Source organism: Alligator mississippiensis, chromosome 1 (assembly GCF_030867095.1).
Source record: "Alligator mississippiensis isolate rAllMis1 chromosome 1, rAllMis1, whole genome shotgun sequence".
In the NCBI taxonomy this organism is placed as follows: domain Eukaryota; kingdom Metazoa; phylum Chordata; order Crocodylia; family Alligatoridae; genus Alligator; species Alligator mississippiensis.
The window spans coordinates 316,311,587-316,330,584 of NC_081824.1; the positions used below are offsets into that span (position 1 = coordinate 316,311,587).

Here is an 18,998-nt window from a genome sequence, read left to right on the forward strand (position 1 = left end):
AATAACACAAAAAATGTATAAGGGACTCAAACATGAATTCCTTTTGTGGTTAGGTTAAAGCCAGCAGTCTGCAAAAACTTACGCACAGGCTTAAATTTAAGCATACAGTCCCCATTGAAGTTTGTTTCCTAGATAAATTTTCAATATTTTTCTTGGAGAGTAATAAGTTTCCTTTTAAAAGTTAATAATAATTTAGGACATTTCAGATGCATGATGCTAGTTCCATCACAAGTCTTTAGTATATTACTCTTTGACTCATGTTCCCCATGTCTGTTTTTTTGTGATTGCAGATGGAAAGTGGATTAGGTAGTCCTTTTATATGAATAACATTACTGACCTTTTGATGAAGTTATTGGAATTCTGCTTTCTAAAACCAGAACTGAATTTAGCTTGGAAGGTTTACTGTGTGACTGTAGGGATTCAGATAGCTGCTCTCTTTGCATTGAGATGAGTGAGTGAAGGTAGTAGTTTTGGAAGTACTAAATCACGGTGCAGTATGGGTGGCTACTGTGCCATGTGCTGCTATGGTACTGTAGTTGGCAATCACGTGTAGACACATGTGATCACTATGTTGCCGTAGTGAGCTGTAGCGCATCGCTGTGTCTCCATAGGACGTGTAGATGCACCGCATGAGTTGTAATCACCCCACTGAAGGCTGTGAAAGAGTGCTAAATAAATGCATTCTGTTTGCACTTTAAATGCAATGTAATAGTGATTCAATTTTTCTCAAGATAATTTTCATCTCACCCTCCAGCCTGTCAGCTACTGCACACTGCTACAGAGATACGGTACAATCATGATATTTTTAAATGTGTGCTTTATTTTTTAAACCTGTATAAATAAATACAAAATGACAAAGAGGTTTATGTTTACTAAACATTGCATTTGATTGTATGACATTACACAGTGTGTGTCACAATAGTTCAACTTGTAATTGTGTCCTTTTAGCTGTTGGTGCATAATTCTATAACTTGTAGGATACAATTAGTCCTGAAGCTGCATCCAGCTACCCTTTTAGTGGAACCCCTGAGTGCTTACAATTTCAAAAGTGTGTTAGGGGAGCTATTGAGCCAGAATGGCTCAAGTCTGGGAATTTTATAGGAGATGACTAACAGCAAAAGAAAGGGGGCTGGAAGAACTTAATTGTAAATAAAAAACAGTAGAAAACTAAATGCTAGGCTTTGAAACTTTTGTTATTTCTATGTGATTTTTTTGTCCCCTCAGTATCAGTAAAAAAAAAAAAAACTCTAAAGAAATTTAAAGTTAAGAGTTATCATGATTTTTTTTCACTCCTCAGCTACCTGTTCTGTTTTTTCATGCTCAGTGGAAGCATGTTAATGGACAAGCCTTGTGTGGCTGATATTTACTTTTGGCACTCTTAAAGAGTTGGAGCACATTTTTGTGGGTATAAAAATATGATCAGCCATATACTGGTTCTCCAAAATGCTCATTATTCTCAGCCAGGAAGGTCAACTGCCAAGGCTGTACAGATACATTTCAGTCATATGTTGCTGCTGTGTTTCTCTTAGAATTTATATTCAATGCATCTGGGCATAATCCCTTTTAGGGGGACCTGAATAGAGATACATTATCGTTACAATTAAGCTTGTGAAACAATTTGTTCTGAATAGTCTATTCATTGCATTTTGGCTGTTTTGTTAAAATAACTTCTGCACAAATAGATTCTGAGTTTTACAGACCTGTTCATCCTTCTTCATTATTCACTTAAGTTATTTGTTGAACAAATGGGGAACCTACGGGATGTTTAATAACTGTTTTGAGCAGGTGCTTCTTCAGCAATCAGTTTTTGCCATTTTTGATTTGGCACCAGTGATTGGTCACCTAGGTATGGTTCATGTGTTTGATGATTTGTATGGTCTCATAAAAAGAAGTGGTATCTAAAGCAGACAAGTCTGAAAGCAAGTGTATACGAGTTTGTGAGAGAATGTGCATATGTTGGGTCAGTTTAGTGAAAGCGATGTAGCAGGAAGTAAATAGCTATAAGAGCATTTAAAATTCTTAACATTTTTCCCTGTCCTTTTTTGCACAAGGAAGAGTTTCATAACATATGGTACAGTCCAGATTTAAAATAGCTAGATTCCTTCCTTACGGAGGGATAGAGGAAGCTATAAACCAGATTTATTGGGTATTTAGGAGATTACTTTCAAGTCTCTTGCCACATTCACACCAAGTAATTGCTTTTGCTGTGGGCCATTTCTTTCCTGACAGGTACTGCTGTTTTCCTTTTGCCTCTGCCCATTTTTCCCTCATGATAGATTTGGGGTTGATGGCTTTGCTTCCTTTCAGCAGCATTTTGAAACCAGCCCAATATCTATCCTTCTTACCACAGTACTAGATTCCACTTTAGAGCTTGTTACTTAGGACAATTATATCCAGACACTGATCCCCAGGTGCCTTGATATCTGTGCACAACACAATCAACTTGCTCCATGGACAGGGCTGAAACACTGACACACCTTTTAGGTTATGGACTCATCACTCCTGGGTGTTTATAAGATGTTTTGGCCAAAGCCATTTCCACTGCTTCTATGTGCTTCAAGTTTGTGGCACTCAGTAGTATTGGCCACTTTTTTCCCTTTGCAGTTTTTTTTTTTAATAGAAAATTGGATTTTCAACAAAATGATTCCCTATGTGCTTCTTTTTATAGGAAGTGTCAGACTCCTCAGATCTTATGTTATTTCTTCATCAGAAAAAATGAAGATCTCCCCCATCTGTTTTAATTTCTTTAATGAAAAAAATAATTTTTTCTGCTGAAAATTTGAAAGAAAGCCATTTTGTTTTCATTTATATTTTCTATTGGGTGGAAAAATGTTTTCACAGAAGTAGTTGTACTCAACTTTGTCATGGCATGATGATTTTTCAGAAGACCTATAAGACTGTTGTTAGTAGCATGACTGAGGTGGGGAGGGGAGTGACTGGGACAGCGCTGTCTTTAGGGGGAAAACAAGGGGTCACAAAAATAGCTGCCACTGTAGCAGTGGCTGGTCATGCCACTGCCATTGGCACTGCTGCAGCCAGCACTGCCCAAGGCTTGGCGCTGCCCTGGCACACCTTTGCCTGCAGTACTCAGTGACTATAAATGGAGTTGTGGATGTTTGGCATCTTTGAAAATGGGGCCATAGGTATGTGAAGGGAGACACTAGAAACAAGCATCTAAAATGAGAAGTAATTTTTCAAATCTGGACTTGTTTTTAATATTTGCTTTTTGCAAGCTCCTATTCTCTGCCTGCTGCTGACAACTTATTTCCAAATGAATGCACAAGTCCAGTGTGTGTGTGTGTGTGTGCGCGTGCACATGTGTGTGTGTGTGTGTGTGTGTGTGTGTGTGTGTGTGTGTGTGTAAAGCTGATGGATATGTGCTTGTGGCACAAATGCACTAACTTCATGCAGAAAAAAGACTTTCTTATTCATGAATAAAACTTATTTCATCAAATACCTGGGGAAAAACCTCTTGCATGGAGCTAGGGTGAGTTGTTAGGCAAGAAGCTAAAGGGCCATCAAATGCTAGAGAAGTGAAGGCATCCAGTGCAGCTGCACTACTTGTGTTTGTGGCTTATATAAAAGATTGTAAAACTTAAGAAAATTGTCAGTCAGTTTTCATATATATATTTTAAGAGCACTTTTAAAAATAGTTTCCTTTTTAATAAAAGATTAACTACAGACTTCTGGCTGTGAGGACCTGGATATAGGTGGTTTCTCTTTGAACCATCTAATGGCCTCAACCAAGTCCTTAAAAGGACTGTTGTCTGGCCCAACCAGTCTGTTCTGCCTCTTGGAGGGCAGGGGAATTAATACCCCTTAATTTGACCCTTGATAAAGAAGTGGAGGAAGAAATAAGTTTTAGAATGTTTTGGGCCAAATTTTCACCATGTGTAAATATTCATAACTCTAGTAATAGTGGAGATGCACTGAGTTAGATGTAGGTCTTGCTTTTTTATTTTAAATATATTTACTTGTACATTTTCCCACTTTAGCTTTATTTAGTTACGGATAAAGGACTAGATTCTCTTCCATCAGTACATGCATAAGTGAGCTTCAGGCCTAACTGCAATTCTATTCCACCCTGTTCACATTCTGGAAAAACAGATGATGCAGAACGTGGTTGGTCCTCCTCCTTCTCCTTGCTGCTTTTTTGGGGATTAACTCTTAAAGGTCAAATTGTGGTGAGTTCACAAAGAAGATGCCTTAATGGACTTTCAGGGACTTGAACAGGATAAAATAGGATCCATTTAAGTATCTATACCCACTTAGATACACAACAGAGGGAACAGATCTTGTCCAGAGTTATATATTTCAGTATTGTCTTGGTTATTTTTCATATTTCTCTGTCTCCTTGGCACAGGCTGCACAAATCAATAAAATATAAAATTCTTATCCTGTATTCAGCAAGCTAATGGAACAGACCACCTTAAGATTTCTTCAGGGGCTGTGAGTACATGCGCCTGTTTGTCTATACATGATTTTTATATCAAACTCTTTTACAGTCTTTAAAATGAATCTAGGTATTTCTTTCCTGATTTCCCTTTTCATCTTTACTTCACTTTCCTTTCCTGCTAGATACCTATTTCAAATGTGAGTTTATTACATCTTTCCATGCAACACTTCTCCCTAATTTTCTTATTTCATCCATTGTGCTAAATTGAGCATCTTAGCTTGTGAGACATTCACCAGGAAGACAAATATATTCTAGCAGCTTAACTAGTCCTTTTTGCAATTCTGAAATCTCTTACAAAAGCAATAATATCAATAGCACCATACTTTCTTTGTCCATTTTCCTGCATGAAGAAAAATAAACAGAAATTCTTAAGTATGCAGGATCAACAGAAGTATCTCACAATTGCCATTCTTGTTTATATAGGACTCAATGGCTCTTCATCCATAAGAGTGTGTCTCTCTTCCCAATCACCTCTGTTTATCCAACAGTGAAATCCTCCATACACTTGTGATATAAAAACAGTATCCCTTTGTCATCTGATTTTAAAAAGAACTTTAGATGGTTTTGCACTAGGACAAAATTTCAAAACCAGCTATCAGCTCTCTAATCCAAAGCATCACCAGAGGTGTTGAAGTAGCAGTGACTTTGATTTTTCTGTGATAGTTACAGTAAGTACTTTCCTAATAAGACCATGTTAAACTATCAGAAGATATAGCTCTGAGCAAGGGGGTTAATAAACAGAAACAGTATTGAGATTAGGAGGCAGCCAGAGTGAAAAGATTCAGCAGTGCCCTACCTCTCAAAGCTAGAGGTATATGTTGAATTATGTAGCCCTGCAACTAGGCTATGCTGGGGCGATTTACAACCTGATCAAATAAATAACACATTGAGAGAAGAAAAAGAGATATTCAATTGCAGATGATCTTGACTTATGAGTCATATTAAGACAACTGGAATGAGTTTTCACTTCCTGAAATGGGTAATGTGTCTAAGGGGCTCACTTTGGTCAGAAAAAGTGATTCATCATATCTTTAAAAAACAGAGAAAAACCCCTCATCCAAGCACACAAGCATTTGACAGGAAAGATGTAGCTTTTTTCAAAAAAGAAAAAGGATCTGTTGTTCAAATGTATGAATCCCAGCAAGAGGGGACTTTTAAAAGACACGTAATCATTTTTTTTACTAGATCAGTTTGCTGATATTTGAAGGGGAATATTTGGTCAGTGATTAATGATCAAAATGATGCTTTAAGTACTAACAAAGGTGTTTTGCATTGTGTTCTCCAGAATTAATACTTGATCTAGGTTTAGATCCTGAATGATGGTTCCCTTTTGTTGTAATACTCAGAGATGGAATTATAACCCATCTATCAAAATCTGGGTACTTTTTATTTGACCTTGCATAAGTTTTGGTAGGTATTCTTAACAGATGTTCAGCTGCAAATCTTACACATGCACATACATACACACATGCACATGTGTGTGCGCATGTATGCGCGCACACGTGAGCACACACACATACACACACTTGAGTTCTTTTCCCTATATTCACCAAGGCCTCCTTTCTCTTTCTTACTCAGCAAATTTTACAGTTTTTGTCTCATTCTTATGACACAGTAACCACTACATATTTTTTCTTCCTTAACAATTCTGGATGTGCAGCCAGGTTCTCTTTCCCTAAATGCCTTAATAGCTTCCCTATTGCTTGCCCTTTGCCAATTCATCACTACTTTCAATGCCACAAAGGCAGATTTCCCTACTAACACTCAGTGCTGTGTTGTCATACTGGCTTTTTTCATCTCTTATTATTATGGGTATAAATTGAGTTGGGAATATGGGATGAAATATATTTAACATTTAATATTATACTGTGTGTGTGCAGATGCACATGGATATGTACATACTAAGTGTTTGTGTTTATAAGTTAATTGGTTATATAGTTATCAATACATAATTTATCCAGCGATATAAACACTTTTTATTGAAATAACAAATTGCTTTCATATAGTAACTATATTTGAGGATACTGCATTTGGTCTGTAGATTGGTTTTTTACCAATTCTCTGTAAATATGTGATATTTGCCATTCAAGTTATATTGTTCTTTTGTGATAGGCCAGATAAATCATCATAGCACATTGTTTCTGTTGACTGGCTGGACAGTAGTCAAATACTTCTGGCACAAAGGTGGTATGTGTACAAATTTAAAATTTTGTCTTATGAAAACTCACTCAAAACTTTCTGGAAGCATTTGTGGCTGTTTGGCTTAAATACATGAAAGTTCACAAAAACATGAAAGTTCACAAAAAGCGAAACCGTAAAAGGGAATGAACATAGCCAAAGAGAGTATTGATGGAATGTTTTTGCATTTAATTTATAGTAGTGGGCACTGACCTTTTTGGCATGTGTGCTATAAATTAAGCCCTGCACCCTCACAGAGTGCCTCTCTGATCCTCTTTCCCTGACTGATCTGCCTCTGTGCTTTCTGCTCTGCTCTGCTCTGTGCTCCCTTTTGATCTGCTGCTTTCCTTTCGTCCCCTTGCCCTATCTGCCACTGTGCTGTCCACCCCCTCCCCAATCTGCCATGTGCCACATGCAGAGGCAGGCTATGCAACTTGTGGCATATATGTTGCAGGTTGGCCACCCCTAACTTATAGTATGCTATGTTGTATATACATGGGGTATGACCAATGCCAAGCTCTTATCTATATAACTCTTAATGTTCTTTTAACCTATACCTTGGCACAGCGTCTACCTTTCTGTGTGCAGTATCTTATCCCCCAGATTTTCTACGAACAGACATTTGTGGTTCTCTAACATCAGCAAATGTTAATATTTGTATGACCGGCCCTCCACGTCTTTGCAGTCAGTAAAGTGAAAAAAAAATCTTAAGCGGTAAGTGCAAGTGTTAGCACGTGCACGTTTGCACTTGCATAAGCTGTTGATGCTGAATTTATGAGTGCAAAGCAGGTAAATATATTAGCAACCACCTGTGGAAATTTGTAGCCAAAAGGATTTCATTTGCATGCCCTAGCACAAGAATTGCATATGGAATGCCAGCATGCCATTTTTGTGTACCTTTGTGGTATATAACTGTATGCTTCTCTAATTAACAAATCACATCCTATCTGCCTGCCCCATAAGGTATGTCTGTGGACAGGGATTTCTTTTTTCAGAAACAAAGGCATAAAGGAGATATTTTAAGTTGCTTACATGTATGGAGAATTAGTCTCACAGGCTTGGTCAAGTTGGCTGGGAGTGCACCTTAGTACTGTACAGACATTTTCTTCCTTGGATTCTTGAAAGACATTTAGACATGCTGTCACTTGCATTAATTTAGCTATCAGAAAATCAATATTTTTGATTTCTGTTTCTGCTATTGATGCATGAAAATCTTGGTCTTTGGACAATTTGATAAAGAATGACTGAAAGGGACTGGAGTAGAAACAATAAGTGCAATTGATCAATCTACCTTAGTCATTTGACTTCCAGACTCACAAACACCATTAAATTAAGGTGACAGAGAGCTTCAGAGAGTAACACTTGGGCAAAAGCAATACTTTGCAGCTCCCAGGCTTGCTGCAGCTCATAGTGACTTGGGCTTGTGTCTGGCTCACTTGCTTTTTTGAGCAGACTGATTTTTATCTGATTGCTGCAGCCAGGTGTGACAGAGCAACTGCTGCTAGCACACTTATTACTCAGTGTAATGGTATACTTCTGCACTGAAGCAGACAGCCCAAATGGGCCTGAAGAAGTGTCAGTCAGCACAGCAAAAGCACTGAGAGAGGTTGACTTCTGGCTTAAAAATAATGAATGGGTGGAACTCAACAAATAGAAAAGGAGGAAGGTGACTAAGGCCATTTTTTGGACAGAATTTAAAAAGAGCTCAACAAGCAGCAGCTCCAATAGCATCTTCATTTAGGTGCCTAAATAGGAACTGACCTTCCTTAAATTCTGGCCAGAAGTATATTTAAAATTACACTGTTAATCAGTGCCCAGCCTATGGGGGCTGAGAGGGAACACTACTGCTGGAAGAAAGTCAGGCACAGAAAGGCTGCAGATATGCCTGGACAGGTTTCTGCCCCAATGTCCTTAGTTTTGTCCAGTACCAAGGAGGATACATCTTTTGGGGCTGCAGAGAATGCCATCATGTTGATGGATACTACTAAGTTGTTGTTAAAGAAAGTTTTAGGACCCATAGTTCCAAAAATAATGGTTGTCCCATTGCTTGGGTAGCTAAAACAATCCTGGATTTTGAGCCACTAAGCCCCTCAATCCAGTTGCAACTATCTACGGATTTTTATTTTTAAATAACTGGTTAAGTGGTGCTGAAATTCTGTTGCTGGAAGTAGCTAGGGAGCAGGAATAACATGCTTGTTTACATTCAGAGGGCAAATTACATGAAGATGGAGGGACTGGCTTGCTGCAGAATGCATTTGTTCCATTCTCCAGGTATGCATCGGATCATTTATGAGGAGAAAATCTGTCCCCAATGCTATTGCTGAGCTATGTGCTCAGAGGGCTCATTATGAAGCACATTAAACTAATGGTGATGCAGTTTGTATGCATTGCCCATTTGTTAAGGCCACCATAGTTCTGAAGGTGGGGCAATAGCCCCTCCATATGTCTCACTCTTCAGCCTGATGTGGGGACTCTTCACAGAATACCCTCCTGCATTCTTGTTATTCATATTGCATGCTGACATTAAGGTTTGGCCAAAGCAACTTGTTTCTTAACTACAGTATGAAATGGGATTCTGTTGCAGCTTGGGATCAGAGAAAGGAGAGAGAGAGAGAGAGGCGTTTTATTTTAGGCATCCCCTACACATTGAGATTTCTAAAATAATGTCATTTTTCCTAAATTAGTGCAAAAATGTATTTAAAAATCATCTGAAATCTTGCAAACCATTTAGTTCACATCTGGTTTAGGGCCTTTGAATATCTTGGAACAGGAAAATTCAAAACAGGGTCTAGAATCATGATCGACTTCCCCCCTCCCCAAACAAAGAGGTGAGAATTTTAGAATGCAAATGATAAGAAACTAACTCTAGTCTAAGAAGTGCATTTGTTGAAATGGCCACATGTGATACCTGTGAAGCAATGTTATTGCACTCTTATTTTCTGGGTAGCTGCTGTACAGGGGCCATTGCTGAATCAGGGGTATACCCATAAAAATACATATGTGGGCCGAAACTTGCACCTTATGCTCTTGCAAACTGGTAGAACTTCTCTGCATCCCCTGTTAGGAAGGTCTTTTCAGAGTAGCCAGGGCAGGATAAGAGTTTATCCTTGCACTTCTGCTGTCACAATTTGAACTGAAGGCTCATATCCATGAATCTATAAATGCAAGCCCTGTACCAGTCAGAGTCTCAGTGAGAAAAGGATTCACCTGTGTGGGTGGTGTGACTCTGGGCCCATATGTAATCTATGGCAGATGGATTAGCTGTTAATTTCCAGTTGATGCCATTAGTCAAAGATTCACCAAAGACCTACTGGGTAGACAGTCTGCAGAACTGGAACTGCAATGAATAGGTGCTGTTTCTAATTTACAAATGCAGATGACTGATAATTTTAGAAGCATACCCAATATAAGTACAGTATTTATAAAAACAAAAGGGAAAAAAACACACAGGAGTAGTGCCATTTGATACTGACTGAGTGAAGTATTGAATTAGTTTATAGAAATTATTTGCATAGGAAAGCACTCTAAAGATTTAAAAAAATAAATGGTGGGAGAGTTTGTCTATGGGGGCTGCTGGTACTGGTGGGCTCTGACTCAGCAAAAAGCATATAGGCATTTTTGTAATTTAAATGTAAAAATAGTTTTAAGTGAATGGGATTACTAATGTGCTTAAAGTGACATGTGTAACCAAGTGCTCTGTTGGGCTGGGGCTATGAGCTGGACCTGTTGCAGTATGCTATAGCAATATGCTTTGTGATCAAGTGGATTCTCAAAGTCACTAATCCATTGAACACATTCCACACTTTCCCTGGCATTGTTCAGCACTACCTCCAAATTGTTGTCTATGTTAAAATGGCTTCCATTGTGCAATGGCTTAGGAAGGATGAAGTGAATGCTGGGACATTTCAAAATAACACCACACCATGTTAGTGCTGCTTTCCTTTTAGGCTCAAAAAGCTTGACCATGCTGAGCTTGTTTGCATTTGGAAATGGAGCACCTTCTCCTTGCCAGACAGGTTTTCCTTGGGTTTCACAGCTCTAATTTTAATCTAACTAGAACATTGTCAGTTAAAGTTTTGGACAGAAAATTCTGGCATGACCAGCCTATGCTTGCTGTGAAATTATTCTAGATATTCCAGTTTTCTTCCTTTTATTTTTTTCCCCAAGACTGGAATACTTGCAAAGTGAAACAGAACTCTTCCTTATGCCTCCATAGGGAATGATGTTGAAAAATAAAAGACTCAGATGAATTTGATGGTTATATACATTTAGGGTCTTTCTTTTCTTTTATATGCTTATCCATTAGTAAAAAATGCTCTGAACAATATTGTATGAAAATATTATTGTTTGTAAGTCATTTATGGTCTAATGCAGTGGCTCCCAACCTTTTTTTGCTGCAACCCTAAATCTGGGTCATGACCCCCGCCCTGCTGCTGACTCACTTATGCCCGGTAGTACTAGCAGAGCTTGGGCCAGGCTGGGATCACGGGAGGCAGCAGCAGTGAGAGCTGCATGGACCGTATGCTGCGAGAGCCCTGCAGGTGGGAGGGGTAGAGCGAGGGGAGGACCCCACTGTGACCCAGATTTGGGTCGCAACCTGAGGTTGGGAGCCACTGGTCTAATGGAACAGTAATCATATTTGGCCTTGTTTAAAATAAAAAGCCTGTGTAATATATTCTTATCCTCAGATAAAATTCCCTCAGTTAACTTTTAGTCAGTTCCTGACAGTGTCTAATCCTGTGTTACTGACTGAACTTTCATACAAATAAAGCAATCTTCTGTATTGCAGAAGAAACCAGAGTGTGGTAAGTGCTCATTGTGTGATTTTTCCCTAAAGGAGGCTGTATAATAGGGATAATATCTTGTGTATGGTTAACTTTGGCCCATGGGTGACTGGTGCTGCTTTAGTCAGGGGGGACACATGACCCCCACCCCCAGGGATTAGTCAGCAACTGGGGAGGGTCCCCCCCTCAGCCAATCTTACTGACTGGGGGTTTCCCTCCGCAGCCAGTCATGTGACGGCCAATCACTGTGGCCGATTGCTGCGGCCACTTCCGGAAGTGGCTGAGGCCGCTTCTGGGAGTGCCATGGTGCTCCACTCTCTGGCCAGTGCTTGCCGGGGGGGGGAGGGGGGGGCATTGGTGCTCCCGCCTGCCCCCCTGCCTGTCACCTAAGCAGTGAACACAGCCAGTCGGGGGGGTACCGGTGCTCTCAGGGGGTGCACGTGCACCCCCTACACATTGCCACTGCTTTGGCCTAACAAAAGAACCTGTATTATTTGCACATTTTAGTTGGTATTTATTATGGATATGCCTAACTTTGGCCCACTGCATGCAGAAGGAAGATTCTACAGAGGGAAGATCCAAGAGAAAGGGTGCCTGAAGTTATGCATAATAGTCTAAGACCTTGAGGCTGTGCAGTGTCTGGCCCTCCTGTTGGGGGAAGGTGATCTAGGGTAGGAGAAGGTGTTTTAGGGTAGGGTATGGCCCTCCTAACTAAAACACACTATGGGGACCTGATGGATCTTGAAACATGCTTGGAAGCCCAAGGTGTTCCTTAGGCATTTTAAGGGCAATATATCAAACTAAGTAATCATGTTACTTCCCTGAATGTACATAACAAAAACCTATTCCTGAAGATTGGGAATGGGAAATTGAGGATTATGGTGGGTGGGAAAATTCTTGTGTATTTTTCTGAGGGAAGAATGCTGCAGAAAGTAGCCCTGCCCTACTCCTTCCAGTCTCTGCCACATCATGGCTAAGCCAACAACATGCATACTCCCAAAACCCAGTTACACGGACCTTGTATAGAAGGGCTTCCATGGGATTGAGGGAAAGATACCACTTTGCCTCAAGACTTTCTCTCCAACAAATGTTAAGACAATAGGGGAGGTTTCTTTTCATTTTGCCTTCTATATTGGAGATTGTTGGAAGGCCTCACTCCGTTTTGATTTAATAAGAGATCTATAAAGTTACAAGCTTCGATACCCATCTTGTCCCTGGCCAGTACTTAAAGACACTCCGAGCTGTGCATTTAAATTAAATGTAAAGAGGTTTATAATGTAGCGTTCAACTATCAATTGATTTATTAACTATGGAATTTGCTGAAGTTTAGGAGCTATTCTGGTTGCCTGTTGAAAAGGTAGAACATTGTTGTTTGGACTACATAATGGCTGCCACATAAAATCTAATATAAAGAGGTATTTGGGAACTAATTAAAGGAGTCCCGCTCAAAACTAGATATGAAATAATCAACCTTTCAAATGCCTCTCCAAATTCAGCTTGCAAAAAGCAACATTGTACTGTCTACATGAGACGCTTACTGCACAGTAGCTTGTGCACGCTACTGCACAGTCAGCGTCACCAGGAAGCCAAGCGGAGACACTACTGCACAGTAATGCTGGTTAGTGCGCAATCATTTAGTACTTGGATATGCAAGTACTAAATGACTGTGCAGTAACAACTCGTGTAGACATGGCCTGTGTTTAGCATTCTTGAGAAAAAGTGGAACTTGGAGGGATATAATTGCATGGAAAGTCTAGGATCGTCACCAAAACAAAGCTGTTTGCCTATGTCAGTGGTTCTCAACCTCATTGGACTGGAGGCACCCCTCACTGGACTCGAAGCACCCCTCCATATCTTTTGTGAATTGTGGTGCACAATTTTAAAAACTAATCTATAGATTACAGTGCTTGTAATCTAGAGGGGCCTGGCACTGGGGATGGGGGATCGTCCAGGCAGGTACAACACTTATTTGCTTAGTTTATCTGCCTATCACCTATTACCTCACTTATCTCCTCACACATCACAGAACCCTTCAAAAGATCTGGCAGCACCCCAGGGTGCCCTGGCAGCCTGGTTAAGAATCACTGGTATATCTTCATGAAAGTCCCTTGTGCCCAATCTGGGTAGAAAATATAGCCCAAAATCTTGAGCCCAAAGAAAATCAACAGAAAGGCAAATAAAATCTATGTCCTTGAAGAGGGTATTCTCCAAAGTACCTTTTCATTTATCCTTAGATTCATTTGTCTTGAAGCCTGAGGCTGTCCCCCAGACTGCCTGTCTATCTGGCAAGAATGATAATGCCATATTCTAGTTGATACTATATACAAATCCACTTTGCTCAAGCAAATGGCCTATTAGAACTGGATATGACTTCATTTGGCTTTTGAGTACCAAAAAGGGTGCTCAAGGGTATAAAATGTTGTCAGCTGTGCTCCAAATACCTGCTTTGCTAGTATGAGGGGGAAAATGGGGAAAAATGTATGATATATGGGAAAGGGAAAATGTATGATACATGGTGCTAAGGAAAAATACCTTTTGTTTGAAAATTAAAACCCACAAAATAGAATTTGGGGATTTCATATAGTTCTTGCAGGCATCACTCTGAATGAATGCTGAAGATCAGCAAGCAAACCACTGCTTTGTTACAACACCGACAGTCATCATGGAGCAACACATGCAGTCTCCTGATGCTAAAAGACTCGAAACAATCCAAGCTACATGGCACCTATAACATCAATTAGAATTCCACAGACCACAATTTAGATGACTATTGTGCCAGGTAAAACAGCTCTGTAATAGTTTGACCCTTGGGGTAAATTTTAAAGGGAATCTAGATACAATATCTGTATTTTCGCTAGAACACCTGACACAGAATTTACCTCCATGTAACTGATTTTTCATTTACCAGTTTTAGTTCGAATGCTTTCAGTAAAACCTACTCAATTGGTTAATGTTCCCAGTAGGGGTTCTAATTTGATATAATACCTCACACTGTGTCCTGTGTTTCTTAAGGGCCCAGAGGAGAGCTACTTCTTTATCTGCATTACTCCACATCATAAATGCTAACTTGATTTAGAACACAATGCTCCAAAAAGATTCAGAAGTATGTGTGTGCATGCATGCGTGCATACATATTCTAAACGTGATGTATTCAGTAGTCCCCTTTTGATACAGACTGTTTTAGAAGATAGATAAACCTGAAGCTTCTCATATGGACATGCTCTAAGGTCTCTTGCAAGAGCCCATAAAAGCAAGGTGTATTGCTTTACAGGTATTCTAGAAATCTTGAGGGATTAAATCATGGATTACATAAAACTATTACTTAATTTCTAGTGAATGGCCTGAAATAGGTTCTTACTAAAGAAGCCCTAACATTCACTTTTCCATGATGACATCAGGTAACTGAGGTTTTTTTAATGGATTTTGGTGCTGAAATATTCAGTTACACCATTTTTTATCTGCTATTTGATCCATTGGCATATATTAGTTCAATGCTAACAAAAACTACAATTGGTAAAGCAGATTCCTTGTTAAATTAGTAGCAAGACATTAATAAAATAGAATTTTGAATTTTTTAGAGTATTGGAGTCACTGAGGTTTTTTGTTATTATTTTGTTTTCTCTAGAAAAAGGAATAGCTACAAAACCATGAATTGGTTTAAAATTGTTCTAGGAAATTAATTACCTTGTAAAATAAATATTTTTAGAGGAAAAAGTGAGTTGTAATGCAAATTTGTTTTGAAAGTATTTGGTTATGTACAGTCTTCTTTCCCTGTCCTCTTTGCTATATGTAATACAAACCTGCATAAATGTGTACGGCGGGGGGAGGGGGAATAAAAGAACAGAAATGTGATGGTTAAGACCTATAGGAGCTGACTCACTAACTTGAGTTATTGCTGTGCAGAAAGTTTATAAAGCCTTTACATCTGGATGAACACTTAACGCTACTTCAGCCTTGACAGTTGACCTTTCAATTTGATTGAACTCAGCAACAATAATAGCAGTATCTCCAGTATAGACAAGGCAACACACCGCGTTTAGCAACCCATCTTCCTTAATGAATCTTATCTCAAGTGACTAAAATTCACACTCTTTGCATGGTTTGCAAAGAAATTTTCTCATTTACAATGTTTCTGTTGCAGAGACCAATCCAGGGACAATTTTCTTTTTCTTCTTTCTCCCACCATTTTGGATATTCTTGGTTTCAGTTTAGGGGCAATAAAAACTAAGAAAAACCTAATATTTAATCAATATGAATTATTTTTCTGACAATAAGACCTAGTGTGAAAAAGCAATAAACAAGTCAGACTGTTGTAATTTGGTCAACCACTCGGGTACTATCCATATCCACCATTTCAACACACTCTATTTCCTCACGATTTTCAGGATTCTTCTTCTCTTTCCTTTTTTTCTTGGATGGTGGCACAAAAGTCAGTATCACAGGTAAAATGGCAAAGCAGTGAAAGAAGGTGACTAATGCTATTAAAAACAAGCACCTGAACAGTGTACGGGTCAGATTTGAAGGCACAGCTGCAAGAGGAATCAGACCAACAATATAACAGAGGTAGCTCTGTAAAATAGCTACCCCGTGAATTTCAAGGGCATTTTTTACCCATTTAGTTCTTGTGAAATCTTTGCCCAGGACAAAAGTTGATAACAGTGGAGCACAGTTGTCAATTGTATAATTAATTCCATAAATTAAGCACAACACAGAAATACAATCCAGTTCCACTTTCCACAAGGTCATAAAACCTATAACTCCAAATTCGACTGAGGCAACAGTTAGAGTGAGCCAGACATTGATCAGAGAGTCTGCCACCAGGAATGCAGAGAAGAAGAGCAGAAATAAAGCACTGATGCAGGAGTTTTGTAAGGGGGCTCCCACTGAGGAGGCATAACGATCCATGTACACAAATGATGGATTGAAAACGATGAATTTCACCTTGGAGGTGAGAGAGAGCTTCCTCAAGGTTTCCAGGAGATCATAAAGTTCTTCTCTCTTGGTTTCCATCGTCTTGGCCACCAAGAACATCCTGGAAGCCACTACATCGACTTCATTATTATATTTCTTGGAAAAGATGATATCCTCTGAAAAATGGGCAAACTGGGGGGCTTTCAGGAAAGAGTTCCTCAACATATCAGTAAAATTCTTTTTGGGCAATCCAGTAGATATGTTGAGTTTCCTAAGATAATTTAAGTAGCTCTCAAACCAGGATATTCTCACAAACCCCTTGGTATACTCTAGCACGTCTTCTTGAACACTTGTGTTCCAGTATTCTATTGACTCATAGATATAAAACCCAATGACTGGGCTGTAGTTACTGAAATACTTTTGCTGGGCAGTAGTATACTCAATGGTTCGAGTTGCAGTTGCTACAATGTTACTAAGGTCTGACCCTTCATTGACCTGCAGGTAGCCCATTAAGGCAAAGGAAATATAAACAAGGTAAAAGAGAACTACAAAAGGCTTGACATAAGTGTTTGTTATCCAGTCACAGTAATAGCGTTTTAGGAAACATACCAATAGATGACTTTCGTAAGTGTTTGTTTCCTCTGAATCTGTTGTGTCCTCACTGAATTTGGCTGTCAGAAGAAACCTATACCACGCAGGCTTCTCTTGCAATACCTCTGGCTTTGGTACCTTTCTGCAGAAGATACTATGCTGGTAGTTGTTTTCTATGTAGCCAGTAAACACCAGGCTGGAACCATAAAAGGAGAGTACATAGAGGTAGTTGAAGAAAATTGCAATACAGGAATTGCAGCAGAAAATCCTGGCTGCTTCAATGTTAGTGAAGGGACTGGCACCTATTCCAAAAGTGACCAGGTACATGGCAGTGGTGAGAGAAAAGGAGAGCATGGAGTCTGCAAACACAGCTGCAGTTCTCTCTTTAACATGTTGGTCTTCTCTGGTTTTCCTCCAGGAGGATAACATTTCAAAAGTCCCATATAACCCATGACCTAGAATAGAGAACAAAGCAAGTGTTTAAGGTATTTATCTCTCAGTCAAGGAGGACAAGCCAACATGGAATAAAATTTCAACATGGACATGCTAACAGGCTCACAGGAAATAAAAGTAGATTCATTCATGTGGCAAAGGTCCTGAAAAAAGAATGATATTAAGGTTTTGTAAGTAACAGAACCATATTCATTATGAAAAAGATAGTTTGGAAATCTAAGTGTCTTTATCAGCAGCCCTGGGTTGCTGGTAAACAGATAGAATAGTTGTGAGGTTTTTTTAAACCACTGATTTCAGTATCCCGGAGTGCATATGCTGGAAGATACTTCAAATGTTTTTTATTGTTTGTAAAGATGCTGGGATCAGAATGAAAAAATAGGAGCTAGAAGAGACTGTGCTAGCAACCGATGGCCTCCCTTGCATTATTTTCTGCATGCAAAGTATCTATTCTTGCTGGAGTTTGTAAAAGTAAATGCAGCTCCATTTAACTTCGCAGCACCTAAAATACTGTAATCTATTTATTCATCTCTTAAAACAGATGCAGTGGTCATGAAAGATGCTGAACTGAAAGACCTAGAAACTGAAATTCTCTGTTCAGTAACAGAACAAACTGAGGCCTGGGCAAACTGCATGGCTTTTCCTGTGTCTCTGGGTAGTTTATATTACATGATCATTTAACTCTTTGTCTCATTTCTGTGATTTATGGTTATACAACTGTGGTGATGACTGTAGCAATGTGGACCACATACAATAGAACTAAACAGAATACACAGACTCACTTCACATAGGTCACCGATTAGCCATCATATTGCAATGAATGAACCACAACTAACTGAGATTTGCAGAGAGAGCAAGAGAAAAAAACATCTTTATGAAGTAACTAACAGTTGAATTATTTTCACAGTTATTGTCACAATCATCATTCACTGATTTTCTCCTTTTAGGTCTGCTCATTTCTCTTCTTTTTTAATCTTTGTTTCTGTTTCTCTCCCACTGCTCTACCTCTCTCAACCTACTCTGCATTTCATTCTCTTCAGAAACTCCCAATTCCCAGTCTAGTGTACTTTATTCTGACTGTGCCATCCTCCCAACCACTAACATTTTAGATCAGTGATGAAGTAGCAAATGATGATGATTAAGCATAATCATTGGATTATCAACTCCAAATTCTAATCAGCCAAGGTCAGAAAACTCAAGGCAGTTGGTACTTCTAAGTTATTGTTTTAGGCTGTGTGCAAACTCAAGCAGACATTACTGCATTTGCTTTACTTTGTTCTGATTTAGCAGGCTTTCTGCTGCCAAAACAGCTAGAAACCTCATGTTTTAAAACAAGAGAGTTTGAAAAGAAGCATTTAGGTTATGAAAATCAGAACATAATATGAAGGTTCCATAATAGATCATGTGGGCTTTGTATTTGTCACCCTCACTCCTTATAGTCAGTGTCTTTACAGAGTTAGAGTAGTCACAGCTGATTTGCTTCAGTCAATAATAAGATATCTAAGTGTTGAGCAGATGAGATGGCTCTTTACCCTAGTAAGATTGGAAAACCATGAGCATCCTCAAACAAGAGACACTCATAATATGGAACTAAAATGAGGTGATGTAACAAGTACTACTGTATCTTT

General features: G+C 39.2%; 1 protein-coding gene across 2 annotated transcripts in view; it reads right to left on the reverse strand.

Moving 5' to 3' along the window:
* Positions 1 to 1,290: 1,290 nt before the first annotated feature.
* The window catches only part of PTCHD1 (patched domain containing 1), a 51,702-nt gene continuing 33,994 nt past the window's right edge, over positions 1,291 to 18,998 (reverse strand). For both annotated transcript variants that reach the window (XM_006266897.4, XM_019495092.2), the window contains one exon: positions 1,291 to 17,375. In XM_006266897.4, coding sequence (XP_006266959.1) covers positions 15,721 to 17,375 — 1,655 coding nt within the window. In that variant the 3' untranslated portion in view covers positions 1,291 to 15,720. The remainder of the gene's footprint in view (positions 17,376 to 18,998) is intronic.